Source organism: Manis javanica, chromosome 10 (genome assembly GCF_040802235.1).
Source record: "Manis javanica isolate MJ-LG chromosome 10, MJ_LKY, whole genome shotgun sequence".
Taxonomy (NCBI): Eukaryota; Metazoa; Chordata; class Mammalia; order Pholidota; family Manidae; genus Manis; species Manis javanica.
This window is the reverse complement of record NC_133165.1, coordinates 51,910,654-51,925,611: the sequence shown is the minus strand read 5'-3', so window position 1 is coordinate 51,925,611 and position 14,958 is coordinate 51,910,654. Positions and strand designations below refer to the sequence as shown.

Genomic DNA, 14,958 nt, shown 5'->3' with positions numbered 1-14,958 from the left:
AAGACAAATACTATACAATTCCATGTATATGAGGTATTTAGAGCTGTCAAAATCATAGAGACAAAGTATAATGGTAGTGGCCAGAGACTGGGGAAAGGGGATAAAGGGGAGTTATTGCTTAATGGATAGTTTCAGTTTTAAAGATGAATTAATTTATGGAGATGGATGGTAGTGATGGTTGGACAATGTGAATGTATGTAATACCAGTGAACTGTACACTTGAAGATGGTTAAGATAGTAACGTATTATGTGTATTTTTACCACAATAAAAAAAATAGTTCAGATGGATCAATCACCAAGCACAAAAAGGAACAAAATCTTAAAAAATCAATATATATAAAAATCATAAAACAGCCTGGCAAAATGCCAGTAACAAGGTAAAAATGAAGATAAACAGAATTATCTGTAATCTTTAATTGCAAAAATGAATTTCCTAAATACTAGAGCTCTTCAAGAAAAATAGGCAAGGACAATACAAATGACTCTTTAAAAGATTGTAAGATATATAACCTTATCTAGAAAAGAAATGAAAATTTAAACTAAAAGGAGACACCATTTTTTTTCTATTAGTTTGGCAGGGTCAAAAAGTTTACTGGCATGGGTGTGAGAAAGGAGGCCTCATATATTGGTGGGAGTTAGTAGGAGTGTGTATCAGTTAACTTCTGTAAGATGGTAACAGCAAAATGCTCATCTTTTTTACTTTACTTTCAATAATTTATCTTCTAGATTCATAAATATCCAAAGATATATATAAGGCTGTTCACTAAAGATTATTTTTGGTAGTGGTAAAAGACTAGAAACAATCTATCCACCAGGAACTACTTAATGAGTTGCTATGTATGTACTCATCCATGCATGTACATACACACACACACACACAGGAATACTATACAGCTATTAGAAAGAATATAGTCAGATAAAGATTGGTTTCAAAGATACATGGTTCAGTAAAAACGGAAGATACAGTACAGAAGAGTGCTCATAGTATACTCTTATTTGTTTAAAAATATGGGGTGATACAAACATACTTGTACTAATAAATGCACAAAATATTTTGGAAGAATACACAAGAAAGTGGTAAGTAGTTGATTCTGGGGAGAAGATAGACTTACTTTACAAACTCTGTACTGTTTATTAAAAAAATGTTTTGCCCATTTTTGTTTAACTTCAATAGTCTACAAGCAAAATTTAGATTCAATGCTAATTTTAATGTTTATTGGAAAGTGTCTTTCCTATGATCAGATTTTTTGAGAATCAACTCAAATGAGAATTAAGTCAAATAATTTTAATTCAGAACCAAGTATGACATTTCTAAAGTAATGGATTATATATATACAGTATATAAATTTGAAGATATATTTCAATCATACAGTAATTCTAATCAATATGCAACATGATCAGAATCTATTACACAATCCCAAGGAATGGAAAAAAATGGAAATGGAAAAAATCACTATATCTTCCCAGAGATGCTGGAAGAAAAAAAAAAGTAGACAGTTGCTTATAGTGAAATGGCTTAAACTTAAAATAAAAAGCAATCAATCCATTTGTTCATTTTCATTGATAGTTTTATTCAGTTTTTAGAAAAATATATACAATAACTGGAACCTCAGTTTTCTTAAATAGTTTTAAATTAAAAGTGCGGGTAAGAGGATGAGTACACTTCCACAATCAGCACATCGATACTGCTGAATATGGTAGCAGACAGGAATTCTGCAGCAAGTAAAAATATTTACAGGAATGACAGGAAATAAGCAAGAGCAGCTTGTGGCTGGTAGGTTAGCTCAGACAACACAAGAGTAGTAAGGAATTTGATTTTGCCTCTTTAGTTTAAATTTAAGAATAGATTTATGTATTTGCCTACCCTAACCACTACTGCTTTGAGGAGGAACATTTGAATGTGGGGGTGGAGGCCTTAATATGCTAACAAGCTAACTTAGGTCAGTGTAGAGCTTGCCCTTTCAGTTTGATATTCCATTGGATTTAGATATGTTAGGATTACCTGTCTGCCACAGTTCCACTGGTAGTAGATGTAACAAAACTCGAAGGCTTAGAGGATTTGTTAATGCCATTTATTTTGTATTAGACCCCTGCTTTCTCCTGCATTCTTCTTAATGAATTCACAGTATCCCAACAGTGTTTGCAAAAGACATTTCAGTTTGGCAGCCATCTGACTTCTACATAGTTTCGAGAAGTTAAGCAAGAAGGCAGTAGAAAGTGCCTCAGCTTTGTTTCAGCTCTGCCCTTTATCCCTAACTAGTCTATACTATACTATATACTATAGTAACTTCAGGCCTACTTTTCCAGGAGCACAAATCTTTCCTCCACTGGTTCTGGGCTTTTCAAGGAGTCGCAGCCTCATCAGTGCACCAGCCAGAGGCCAGCTTGTCAAGGGGTTTCCTGAGAAGCTTAATCAGAACTGGATTACAGACCTGACACCAGTAGGAACCTTCTTTCCTTGCTGTATGCATTTGCTAAATAAGCAAAGCAACGAGGCAATAGTCATGAGAAACATGAGGCTTTGGGGTCCACAAACACTCATATGAGTGGGACAGAGATGTGACAGAAAGTATGCAAATTAGTAGTAGTGCTGGAGGTTCAATTAGGAATGAGAAGAGAGAGATCGGTATTTTGTTCTCTGTTCATCTATTTCCTGCTTAGTTTTCTTGATGCAACTAAAGATCTCCTTAAAAAGAGCTTTATATTCTGGAGGTGTTGTGGTAGGGGGGGAACCAATGGGCTCTGGGGTAACAGAGGCCAGTTCCCAGCTGCTGGTGCCGGGCTCAGGCTGGGCATTCATTCCAGCTGGGTCCCTGGCTGGAGTCCTGGAGGTCTGCACGGCCTTGTGGGACAGGGAGTCCTCTTCCTGCTGGCACTTCTTCAGCAGCTCTTCATACTTCACCTTCAGGGCACTGTACTGAGTGTCCACTTCATGCAGAAGGGAGATGCCCCTCTGCTTCACAGCCTTGGCCCTCCGGATGCAGGTCTCCTCATGACCCTTCATGATGTCCCCGCCTGTCAAGCTGCTTAGCACTGACTCGCTGCTGCTGCGCTTGAGAGGCTTCCTGTGTGCTTCCGGCCCAGTCGGGAGCATCTCCTCCAGCAGGCTCTGGCCAGATTCTTTGAAAGGAACAAACAGAGAGTCTGGCACCAGCCTCTCAACCCCATTCATGAAAGGATGTTCTGACTGCAACACCTGCCGCATCTCCGCCACCTCAGCCTCCAATTCCAGCGCCCGAGCTCGGTAGGCATCCATAGCCCCCAGCTGCTGCTCCAGGTCACTGTTCTCCTTCAGCACAAGCCCATATTCCTCCTCCACAGTCACTCGCTTCTGCCTCTCCAGGCTCAGCTGGGCCTGTAACATTGTCACTGTCTTCTTCAAATGCTCGTTTTCTTCTTCACCAGGGCTTTGCTGACTTTGCAAGGAAGTGATTTTCTCGGCAAACACATGATCATACACAAAGTGTCTAGGGGAGAAATGTTGAAAGAATATATTACAGAGGTCAACTGACAATGAAGGGAGATTGTTTTTTCCAAAGAAATATTTTTGAGAAGCTGTGACAGCGACCAATTTTTTGCCTGTTCCACACTGGAGCAGTAGCTAAAATGAAATTGTGTGAGGCTGGCAAACACATGTAAGAAAACATAGTTTTGGTGTCTTCTTTAAAAATATTATTGTACTGAAGAACATCCATTCCCAAAGACCAGTAGTATGACCTATATCTTTCAAGGAAATCAGAGTGGACCCTGTGGCTCTCAACCCTGGCTCCAGATTAGAACCACCTGGGTAGTCTTAAACAATATTGATACCTGGGTCCCACCCCCATCGATTCTGACCTTGTTGGTCTGTCACCTAGACCTGGGGCTTTTTTAAAACTCTCCATGTAATCATGATATGCAGCCAAGGTTGAGACCACTGCTGCAGTGATTTTGAACCAGGACTGCACAACAGAATCACCTGGGCAGCCTGTTACCCACACCTAGAGATTCTGATTTAGGCCTGAGGGAGTCATTGGTATTGCAGTTTGACAAATTCACAGATAATTTGATGAACAATCAAGGTTGAGAACCACCAAACCCACTTTTCAGAGTCCTAGGCAACCTGTAATTATCTATTTGTGTGATTATTTGCTTATTTGCCTCTCCAGGAGATTGAAGGCTCCATGAAGGCTGGAACTGTGTCTATTTTTTTCACCACTTCTCATGTCTGGTGTGGCACCTGCCATACAACAGGTGTTTAATAAGTGGTTTATAAAGATTGAATCTTGTAACTAAATTGTAAAGGCATTTCTATAGGCAAAAAATCTTGTTAGACTCAATTTTTGTTTTACTGAAATTTCAATTTTTATCACTCTATTGTGAAATACAATCCTAATATCTGTGGTCTATCAGAAGTCTAACTGCACCTTATTTTAAACTAAGATTTAACACATTAAAAGCACTGAAATAAATATTCCTAAGACTTTCAAAAATAAGTTTTCACCAAATTACTAATAGCCAAGAACTCTACCATTTGTACGTTTAAGTTTAGTGGTTTTATTCAAACCACTGGCAGTCTAAGAGCCAAGTGGCATTTCTTAGAAGGGCACTTTCAATGTACTGGAATCCACTAGTTATTAATGACATGAAACACTTCCCTGGCTTATAAATGCATGGAAAGGCAGTCTCTTACTGGCGGAGGTCATAGAGTTCCTTCAGACACGAGAAGCTGGGTGCTGACTTCTGGGTGCATTTCCCTTGACTCTTCCCTTGGCTGGGCAACTTCAACTCCTCCACTTGGCTCTGAAGGTGATCAATGTTGGTTTGCAGGCACTCGATTGTTTCAGTCAGACTGTGAAGAACAGAGAAAAGCCAACTGCTGCTTGTCATATTAAATTAAGGGCATAAGCAGTGAGGAGAAGAGATTAGTAGCCACTCAAATTGGGCTTTCTTAATTAGAAAGGACTTTCACTTAATCTCTATTCTCCATAAAGAATTAAATTAAACCTTACTAAATTGACCCAGACCCACTACAGCCAAGATCTATTCTAGTTTATGCTAAATGACTTACCTCTAGGGCTTATCAATGGATTCTAGAAAACTCACCTCAGAATCTTTTGCTGTGAGGCCTTGCTGTCAGCAACTAGCTTTTGATTTGTTTCTTCCAGTTCCCTTGCTGTGACATCTAACTGCTCATAAACCTTGGCATGCTGTTCATTCATCTGTCGTAGAAGCTCCACCTGCTTGGTTAGATACTGTAAGAGAAGATGACAGTGACCAGATCACACATTAAACAGCTAAGATACCTGTAGTGTTCCAACACCATTTCTCTGACTCCAAAACTAACCAGGTATCTTTTAAGTTAATTCTGACACTAACTTCCTGGAGTTTGTGACTCTGCAGGTTATAAGGACTCATTCCCACAAAACTGCCCCCATCTCAGATGCCAGTTGCAAGCCCCCGGGGCCACCTGTACTTCTGACCAAACAGCTATAAATTTGGGAGTTCCCTTGATCTCCTCTCAGGTTCCATTATTCACTAAAACAACTCACAGAACCCAGGAAAGCCCTTTACGTACATTTCCTGCTTTATATAAAGGGTAACAACTCAAACAGCCAAATGGGAGAGATGCACAGGGCAGGGTATAGGGCTGGAGAGTGGTGAGGGGGCTTCCATGCCCTCCCCAGACACACCACCCTCCCAGCATGTCAATGTGTTCACCAACCCAGGAATTCCCCTTGCCTGATTTCAGAGTTTATTGAGGTTTCACTGATAGGCATGATTGATTAAACTATTGGCGACCAAACTCAGTCTCTAGCTCCTGCCCCCTCCCCAGGGGTTGGGTTGCTAGGCTGACAGTTCCGAGCCTATGACCATATGGTGGGTTCCTTCTGGCAGCCAGTTCTCATCCTACCACTGAGAAAATTCCACAAGTTTTACCTCTGTGCTAAGGACTGGGGACAAAGATCAAATATGTAATTTTTATTTATCACAATACTACAGATTTATTGTGAAAAAATAATTTAAAATCCCAAACTCATCTTATAGTGTAAATTACTGGCCCTAATGAATACAGGCCATCCTTAATACACTTAGTTCCCCTAATGTTTAGCAACATCCCATATATCATGAGGAAGGGCTACTCGTACAAAGCATACAATAAACATGAAATTAATATTCAACTGGAAAATATAAAGTGAGACATGATAACCCCACAAGAGAAAAGGCATGGAACACATAATCAATGTCTAAGCAAAAACCTGTTTTATAAAAATAGTCAAAAGTGAAGGATTTTAGATGATTATCACTTGAAAAAAATATCAAAATTTTTTCTCTGAGTGAGCCATTATGTACAAAAAATAGGGGGAAAAGCATTGATTCAACCAGAAAGATGTATTTTAGCTTAATATAATTCAAAGACTCTTATTATTTTTAATTCTGTAAGAATGTTACCACCATATTCCTCCTTATTCATGAGAAACTTGCCAGATTATTTTGGTACTGCTAAAACTCCTTTCTAAATGGCCAATGATAAAGGGGAATAATCACAGTCTGAATGCCTCAGTGGCACGGTGATTCTCTCCTCTCCAACTCCACCTGAAGACGCTGAAACACAGTACACATTCCAAATGAAATACTCACACTATTTCTCGGGAGCACAACTAGAAAGAGGAGAAAAGGTAGGTCTGAAGTATTACTGATGATCATCAAATGGTAAGAAGACTGAAGACATAACTTTAAGAATACTTTCCTTGAAGCTTTTTATACAACTATACAAGTATTTGCAAAGCTAACAGATTTCTTTCAAAGAATGGGCTAAACAATTTTCAAGGGGCTCTTTAAATGGCAGTGTGGCAGAGTTGAAAAAAAGCATGCATGGCCTTTTTTCAAATCCAGTTACATGACTTGGCAGCAATGTGTTGAGAAAACACTTCATGCTCATAATTTCAACTTTCTCATCTGAAATTCTTGGGGCCAAGAGTATTTTAGAAGAGCTTTAAATTTTAGATAGACAATGTGGCACATACACCATACACTTTATAACGTTCCCAATGAGGTCTGGGCAGCACTGTGTAATCAAGCATTAAAAAGCATGAATCTACATAAAAAAGCATGGATAATTATAAACAGCCTCACATGAGTTCAGGTCAGGGTTTGCTGCCAAATGAACTTGCTGCAAATTTAAGGAAAAAAAATTTTGTTTTACAGAGCCTTTCAGGTTCAGAATCGAAAATAAAGTGTTGCGGACCTGTTAGTACTTACCTTGTAGGATTAAAAGTATTAAGTGAGCTAGGTAAGCACACAGCATGGTCTCTGTGAAAACCTGTTGTTTATTCTTTACTCTCTTGACCAGCTTCTCCAAGGAGTATGCCTTTAATTCTGCCCTCTGGCTAGCAATGTCATAGCAGGTGCCTGTCATTGATGGGAATGTGTTCAGTCTCTTAGGAATACTGGAGTGGAGAAAGGCTTAGAATACAAGTACATAATAGCTGCCAAAATTTTGCAAGCTATCAAGTATAATTTAAGGTCTTAGTATTCTTTTGGACCAATTCACAGGATTAAAAAAAGGCCAATGCATAGACTGGAGACTAATTACTAATTTTAATTTACAACAGGAGATGCCTAGTGACTGGAATATTCACATCTTCTGTACGTCACATCTACCCCATAAAGGCCAGTTCCCACGGGAGTCTTTTTGTGGCCACAGAATCAGAGAAAAGAAACAGCCTGATGGGAGGCAGTTGTCTGATGGGTGGAGTAGCTAAGAGCATAGGCCTCGGGGTAAAAATCTGGTTTGAAGTACCATTTTGCCTTTTCTAACCAGGTGACCTGCAGCAAGTAACTTAAATTTTCTAAGGTGAGACTTCCTTATCACCTACCTCACAAGGTTGCTATAACATTAATAATGTACATGAAGGGTTCAGCATGGTGTTTGGCAAATGGTAAAAATGCTCAGTAAGAGGTAGCTATTGTCACATATCTACAGTTATAGTTTTCAAACTTCACAGATTAAATGGGGGTATTTATTCAGTATAAGAACCTGGGTCCCTTTCCCCTAAAATTCTGAGTCTGTGAGACCAGGGTAGAGCCAGGATTCTGCATTTTTAGCAAAAATCACAGGTGGTGTTAGTTCAAGTGGCCCATGGGCACCTATGAGAGAAATGTTGATCTTGGACATGGAAAATCCTGGAAGTTTCCTCCCTCCCAACCCAGTGTCTAGTTTTCTTGTATTTGGGAGAAATAAGCATTCACATGGATCAATAATGATTCTGAAGCTTAATGTCTCTGCTTTCCCTTCTTAGGACTTGGTTTAGTTGCAGTTAGTTACTAAGGTTAGGCTATCTTTTAACTTTATCACAGCAGCCTTCTTTTTTTTTTTTATTTTGATATCATTAATGTACAATTACTTGACCAACTTATGGTTACTAGACTCCCCCTATTATCAAGTCCTCCCCACATACTCCATTACAGTCACTGTCCATCAGCATAGAAAGATGCTACAGAATCATTACTTGTCTTCCCTGTATATACTGCCTTTCCTGTGTCCTCCCCACCGCTACATAATGTGTGCTAATTGTAATGCCCCTTTTTCCCCCTTATCCTTCCCTTCCCACCTACTCTCCCCAGTCCCTTTCCCTTTGGTAACTGTTAGTCCATTCTTGGGTTCTGTGATTCTGCTGCTGTTTTGTTCTTTCAGCTTTTGCTTTGTTCTTATGATCCACAGATGAGTGAAATCATTTGGTACTTGTCTTTCTCCACCTGGCTTATTTCACTGAGCATAATACCCTCTAGCTACATCCATATCGGTGCAAGTGGTAGGATTTGTTTTCTTCTTATGGCTGAATAATATTCCATTGTGTATATGTACCACATCTTCTTTATCCATTCATCTACTGATGGACACTTAGGTTGCTTCCATTTCTTGGCTATTGTAAATAGTGCAGCGATAAACATAGGAGTGCATATATCTTTTTCAAACTGGGCTCTTGAATTCTTAGGGTAAATTCCTAGGAGTGGAATTCCTGGGTCAAATGGTATTTCTATTTTTAGTCTTTTGAGGAACCTCCATATTGTTTTCCACAATGGTTGAACTAGTTTACATTCCCACCAGCAGTGTAGGAGGGTTCCCTTTCTCCACAACCTCGCCAACATTTGTTGTTGTTTGTTTTTTGGATGTTGACCATCCTACCTGGTATGAGGTGGCATCTCATTGTGGTTTTAATTTGCATTTCTCTGATGATTAGCGATGTGGAGCATCTTTTCATGTGTCTGTTGGCCATCTGCATTTCTTCTTTGGAGAAGTGTCTGTTCAGCAGCATTCTTTACCATGTTATATTTCTATATGTTCTTATAATCACAATTCCCTATAATTACACACTAGTTATCTTAACCTTCAGTGCTCCTTCCTAAATTCTCAGTTCACCCAAATACTGACTCTATAAATAGCTAATCTTTATCTACATTAAAAAATAAGCCTTTTTATTATAGATAACTTCAAACATATGTAAGTAGAGAAAAAATGGTTCAATGAGCCCCCATCTATCCATTATCCAGTTTCAGAAATTATCAATTTTATTATGGATATTTCAAACATATATAGAGAAAAACAGTTTAATGAATTCCCACCTATCATCCAATTTCAGAAATTATTAACACACAATTTTGTTTCTTCTCTACTCTCCTATTCTCCTTTTCTCCAATCATTTCAAAGCAAATCCAAGACACTTTAACCCAAGGATACATATTTCTAAGAGACAAGACCTCTCTTTTATTATTTAAAATTTTTATTTTGTTATCATTAATCTATAATTACATGAAGAACATTATGTTTACTAGGCTCCCCCCTTCACCCCTCATTACTGGTCCCCCCTCACAAACCCCATTACAGTCACTGTCCATCAGTGTAGTAAGATGCTGTAGAGTCACTACTTGTCTTCTCTGTGTTGTACAGCCCTCCCCGTGCCCTCCCCACATTATACATGCTAATCGTAATGTCCTCTTTGAGATAAGACCTCTCTTTTTAACCACAATTCCAATCATATCTTTAAAAACCCCAATAATATCTTAATATCATTTATTTATTTTTCAGTGTATATATTTTTCCAAATGTCTCTTAAATGGTTTTTCCGGCTTCATCTGTTGGCTACTCAGTCTTCCTTCTTTCATACTCAGGAGGTACCTTTGCCTTAAAATTGTGGAGCTGCCTCACTGTAAGGCAAGCTCCCCCTTTAGGACCTCTACCCTTCTCTCTCCCATCCCAGGGGATGTGCTTTTCCTGGTCAGCTCCATCTAATCTAGCAATTCTTAACCTGGGGTCCATGCATAGAATTGAGAGGGTCTGTGAATACAGAGGAAGAAAGTTAAATCTTCATTTTCATTAACTTCTAATTGAAAGTTAGTATTTCCTTCAATAATGAATGGACCAAACCACCAGTAATATGAGGGGTACTAGGGCTTCATCACCAATAGAAATAACAGATATTTTCACATCACCTGATAGTAATTGCAGGAATCTTGATTTATTGGCTACATTTATCACTATTTGAAATTTGTTTTTAGATTGCCATTAGACCTTGGTTATTTAACTAACAAGGAAGCACATTATTATATCACAAATGTATTCTTTCAATTTTGTGATAAGCATTTCATTGTAACATATTCTCTTTGTAGTTCTATGCATTTTAAGTATTTTAAGACGACCATCATAGACCTCTCTAAACAGCCAAAGGGATCCACAGCACAAATGGTTAAGAACTCTGATAATCTTTTAGGCCCATGTTCAAACATTAGCTCTGAAGAAGCCATCCCAGACCACCTCCCCCAAAATACCCTATTGATTTCCCTCAAAACAGTTAACACAATAATAAACAACCAAATTGTCTACTACTTGTTAATGATGTACTCTTTCTAAACCTCCTTGAAGAAGGGAAACCTCCTATATATCTAGTTTATTTAGCGCAATTCCTGACACACAGTAGGGACTAAAAAAATATTGGCTAAATGGCCATTTCTAGACCTCCATTTGCAACTTATACTCTATACCACAGACTGCTGAAATGTGGAGACTTAACCGAAATATTTTGAGAAGGGCCTTGGCTACAGACCTCTTGGGAAAAGGCCCTACTAGTTACTAATTATCTACCCTGTTGCCCTATTCATACACTGTTTCTATATATCCTTGGCATGGATACACCCCAGCAATCTGAAAGACATTTGCAATTCCTACCAGCTCTATGTGGGCTCTAAATTGTTGCCCACTTTTAAAGATAAAATGTTCAATTTGCCAATTAAAAGGAAACAAGTCAACAGGCAAATAAGTAAAAAAAGGTTACAGCAGCTCCTGCTTATTCATGGGGATACATTCTAACACCCCCAGTGGGTTCCTGAAACCAACCACAGTATTTAGCCCTATATACTGTTTTTTGTTATACATGCATACCTATGATAAAGTTTAATTTATAAATTAGGCACAGTTAGAGATTTACAATAACTAAAAATAGATTATAACACTATACCATGATAAACATTATGCAAACATGGTCTCTCTCAAAAATCTTATTGTTCTATACTTGTCAGTAAGTAGGGATGGATATCACTGAGCTACCTGAGCACAGACTTGCCTGCCCTCGCACATGGAAAAAAAGCTGTGAGTTGGAGGATTTAAAGCCTACTGCCAAACAGCACAGGAAGTGCGGGACCTCTCCCTGGGGCTGGAGATGCTGGTGAGTGCCACTGTTTGCATATAAGCCTGAACTATCAGGCACATGCAGTCTACAAAGGGGGGGTTCCTACACAAGGCCCAGAATTCAAGGCTAGGAAAGGCAGCCCTTTTGACGAACCTATAGAAACAAACACAGAAAGTCAAACAAAATGAGGAGACAGGAATATGCTTCAAACAAAAGAACATGACAAAACTTCAGAAAAACTAAATGAAACAGTCAAACAATATACCTGACAAAGATTTAAAATAATGGTTATAAAAATGCTCACCAGACTTGAGAGAAGAGTGGAAGAACTCAGTGAGAACCTCTAGAAAGAGATAGAAAATATAAAAAAGAATCAGAGATGAAGAATACAACAAATGAAGTAAAAAATGAAAAGTGTAAAGTACTCAAGCTGAACAGCAAAAAGAAAAAAATAATTAAAAAGGATGAGGATAGGGAAAGGGAACTCTGGGACAACATCAAGCATCCTATACTTGTATTATAGGAGTCCCAGAAGAAGAAAGGAGTAGAAAACTTACTTAAAGAAATAATAGTTGAAAACTTGCCTAACCTGGAAAAGGAAACAAGACATCCAGGTCCAGGAAGCAGAGAAGGCCCAAACAAAATAAACCCATTCATGATAAAAACTCTCAACAAATGGGTATAGAGGGAACATAGTAAAGGCCATGTATGACAAACCCACAGTCAATGGCAAAAAGCTGAAAAGCTTTTCTTCTAAGAGTAAGATACCCACTTTCACCACTTTTATTCAACAAAGTATTGGAAGTCCTAGCCATAGCAATTAGGTAAGAAAAGAAATAAAAGGCATCCAAATTGGTAAGGAAGAAGTAAAACTGTTAATAGTTGCCAATGACTATGCTATATATAGAAAACTCTAAAAACTCCTCCAAAAAACTAATGATATGAAAATCAATATACAGAAGTCTATTCTGTTTCTATATAGAAATAATGAACAGAAAGAGAAATTAAGAAATCAATTCCATTTACAATTGCTTGCATCAAATATAAAATATCTAGGAATAAATTTAACCAGGGAGATGAAAGAGTTTTCATACTCTGAAAACTGTTAAGACATTGATGAAAGAAAGTAAAGAAGACACAAAGAAATGGTAAGCTATTCCATGCTTATGGATAGGAAGAATATTGTTAAAATGGCCATATTGCCCAAAGCCATCAATGCAATCCCTATCAACATACCAATAGCATTTTTCACTAACCTAGAGGAAATAATCCTAAATTTTGTATGGAACCACAAAAAATCCTGAAGAGGCCAAGCAATCCTGAAAAAGAAGAACAAAGCCAGGGGAATCCACTCTCCCTAGGTTTCAAACTATACTACAAAGCTACAGTAATGAAAACAGTATGGTATTGGCATAAGAACGGATACATAGACCAATAACAGAATAGAGAGCCCAGAAATACACCTACGCTTGTATGATGTACAATGGGGAAAGGAAGTCTCTTCAGTAAATGGTGTTGGGACAAGCATGGACAGCTACATGCAAAAGAATAAAACTGGATTTGTCTTATACCATACACAAAAATAAACTCAAAATGAATTAAAGACCTAAATATAAGACCTGAAACCATAAAACTCATAGAAGAAAACATAGGCAGTGAATTCCTTAACATCAGCATTAGTAACTTTTTCTGGATATGTCTCCTAAGCAGGAAAAACAAAAGCAAAGATAAGTAAGTGGGTTTACATCAAAATAAAAAGTTTCTGCACAGCAAAGGAAACCATCAACTAGATGAAAAGTATAGGAGAATATACTTACAAATAATGTATCTGATAAGAAATTAATATCCAAAATAAAAAAGGAACTCATACAACTCAATATCAAATAAATAATCTGATTAAAAAATGGGCAGAGCACCTGAATAGATATTTTTTCAAAGACATACAGATGGTTAACAGACACATGAAGCTTAATATCACTAATAAACAGGGAAATACAAATCAAAACCATAATGACATAACACCTCATACCAGTCAGAAAGGTTAATATCAAGAGATGAAATTACAGGTGTTGGCAAGGATGTGAAGAGACAGGAACTCTTGTAACCTGCTGATAAGATTGCAAAGCGGAGCAACCAATACAGAAGGCAGTATGAAGGTTTCTCAAAAAACTAAAAACAAATACTACATGACCCATCAACTTCTAGAATTTACCCAAAGAAAACAAAATCACTAATCTGAAAAGACATATGCATTCCTGTTTATTGCATTATTTACAATAGCCAAAATATAGAAACAACTTAAATGTTCATTAATAGATTAATGGATAAAGAAGACATGGTACATATACACAATGGAATATTAGCCACAAAAAATGAAATCTTGCCATTTGCAACATGGATGGACCTACAGGGTGTTATGCTAAGTGACATCTAAAAAACAAAACAAACAAAACTGAAATAGACTCATAAATACAGAAGAGACTGGGGTTACCACAGGGGAGGGGCTGGGTGGAGCAGGTGAAGGAGAAAAAAGGCGAGAATATTTGGTATCTTGATCTGAGTGGTGGTTACATGAATGTATACACATGTCAAAATTCATCAAGCTGTAAACTAAGATTTGTGCATTTTACTGTATGTACCTCAATATAAAAAAATTTAAGAACAGACACAATGAAACCCTTACAAAGAACTTGTTATTATTATTATTATTAAATCAAACCTAATCAGAAAAGCCTTCACATCTCCAAGAATCTGTAATAGGTTACCTAACAAAAGAATCTGACTAAATTGGTCAGCAACTTAAAAGAAATCATTGGATCTCTCGGTAAGTACTGATACAAGGCCAGAGAATCAGAACTCTATGTAGTCAGACACTGCTTTAAGGCTTGACCTCTAAAACTTCAAATTAGTGTTCATCAAATTTTTTCTGAATCTAGAAGGAAATGGGTTAGCTTATTTTCTACCCTTCATTTAAAGGTACAGATATGCTTCTAATGTTCTGGTTTTCTCAATTCAGCATCATTGGTACATGGTCTTAAATGAATCTGACTGCACTAAAGATCCTAAAATTCAAGTGGCAAAAAGAGCTCAGGACAAAAGTATTAGCCATATTAAAAAGGGGAAAGAGACATTTTAAACAAAACATGGGGAGAAGGGGACATAAGGTTGGTAAAAACATAGGCAAAGATGTCAACTTATAGGCAAGAGTGTCCAACTTTAAGCTCTGTGGTTATCTCACACGTCTTGGAATCTTCACAGCATGTCACCTCAACTTTGAGTATATAAGGTTCAG

At 37.7% G+C, this 14,958-nt stretch overlaps 1 protein-coding gene across 3 annotated transcripts in view; it reads right to left on the bottom strand.

Moving 5' to 3' along the window:
• Positions 1 to 1,546: 1,546 nt before the first annotated feature.
• The window catches only part of CDR2 (cerebellar degeneration related protein 2), a 37,357-nt gene continuing 23,945 nt past the window's right edge, over positions 1,547 to 14,958 (bottom strand). For 2 of the 3 annotated variants that reach the window (XM_017673178.3, XM_017673177.3), the window contains 3 exons: positions 5,086 to 5,234; positions 4,673 to 4,831; positions 1,547 to 3,467 (listed from right to left, as the gene is read on the bottom strand). In XM_017673178.3, the coding sequence (XP_017528667.1) occupies positions 2,603 to 3,467; positions 4,673 to 4,831; positions 5,086 to 5,234 (1,173 nt within the window). In that variant the 3' untranslated portion in view covers positions 1,547 to 2,602. Of the gene's footprint in view, positions 3,468 to 4,672; positions 4,832 to 5,085; positions 5,235 to 11,970; positions 12,010 to 14,958 lie in introns of all 3 variants that reach the window. The other variant, XM_036992436.2, reaches the window with a different exon arrangement.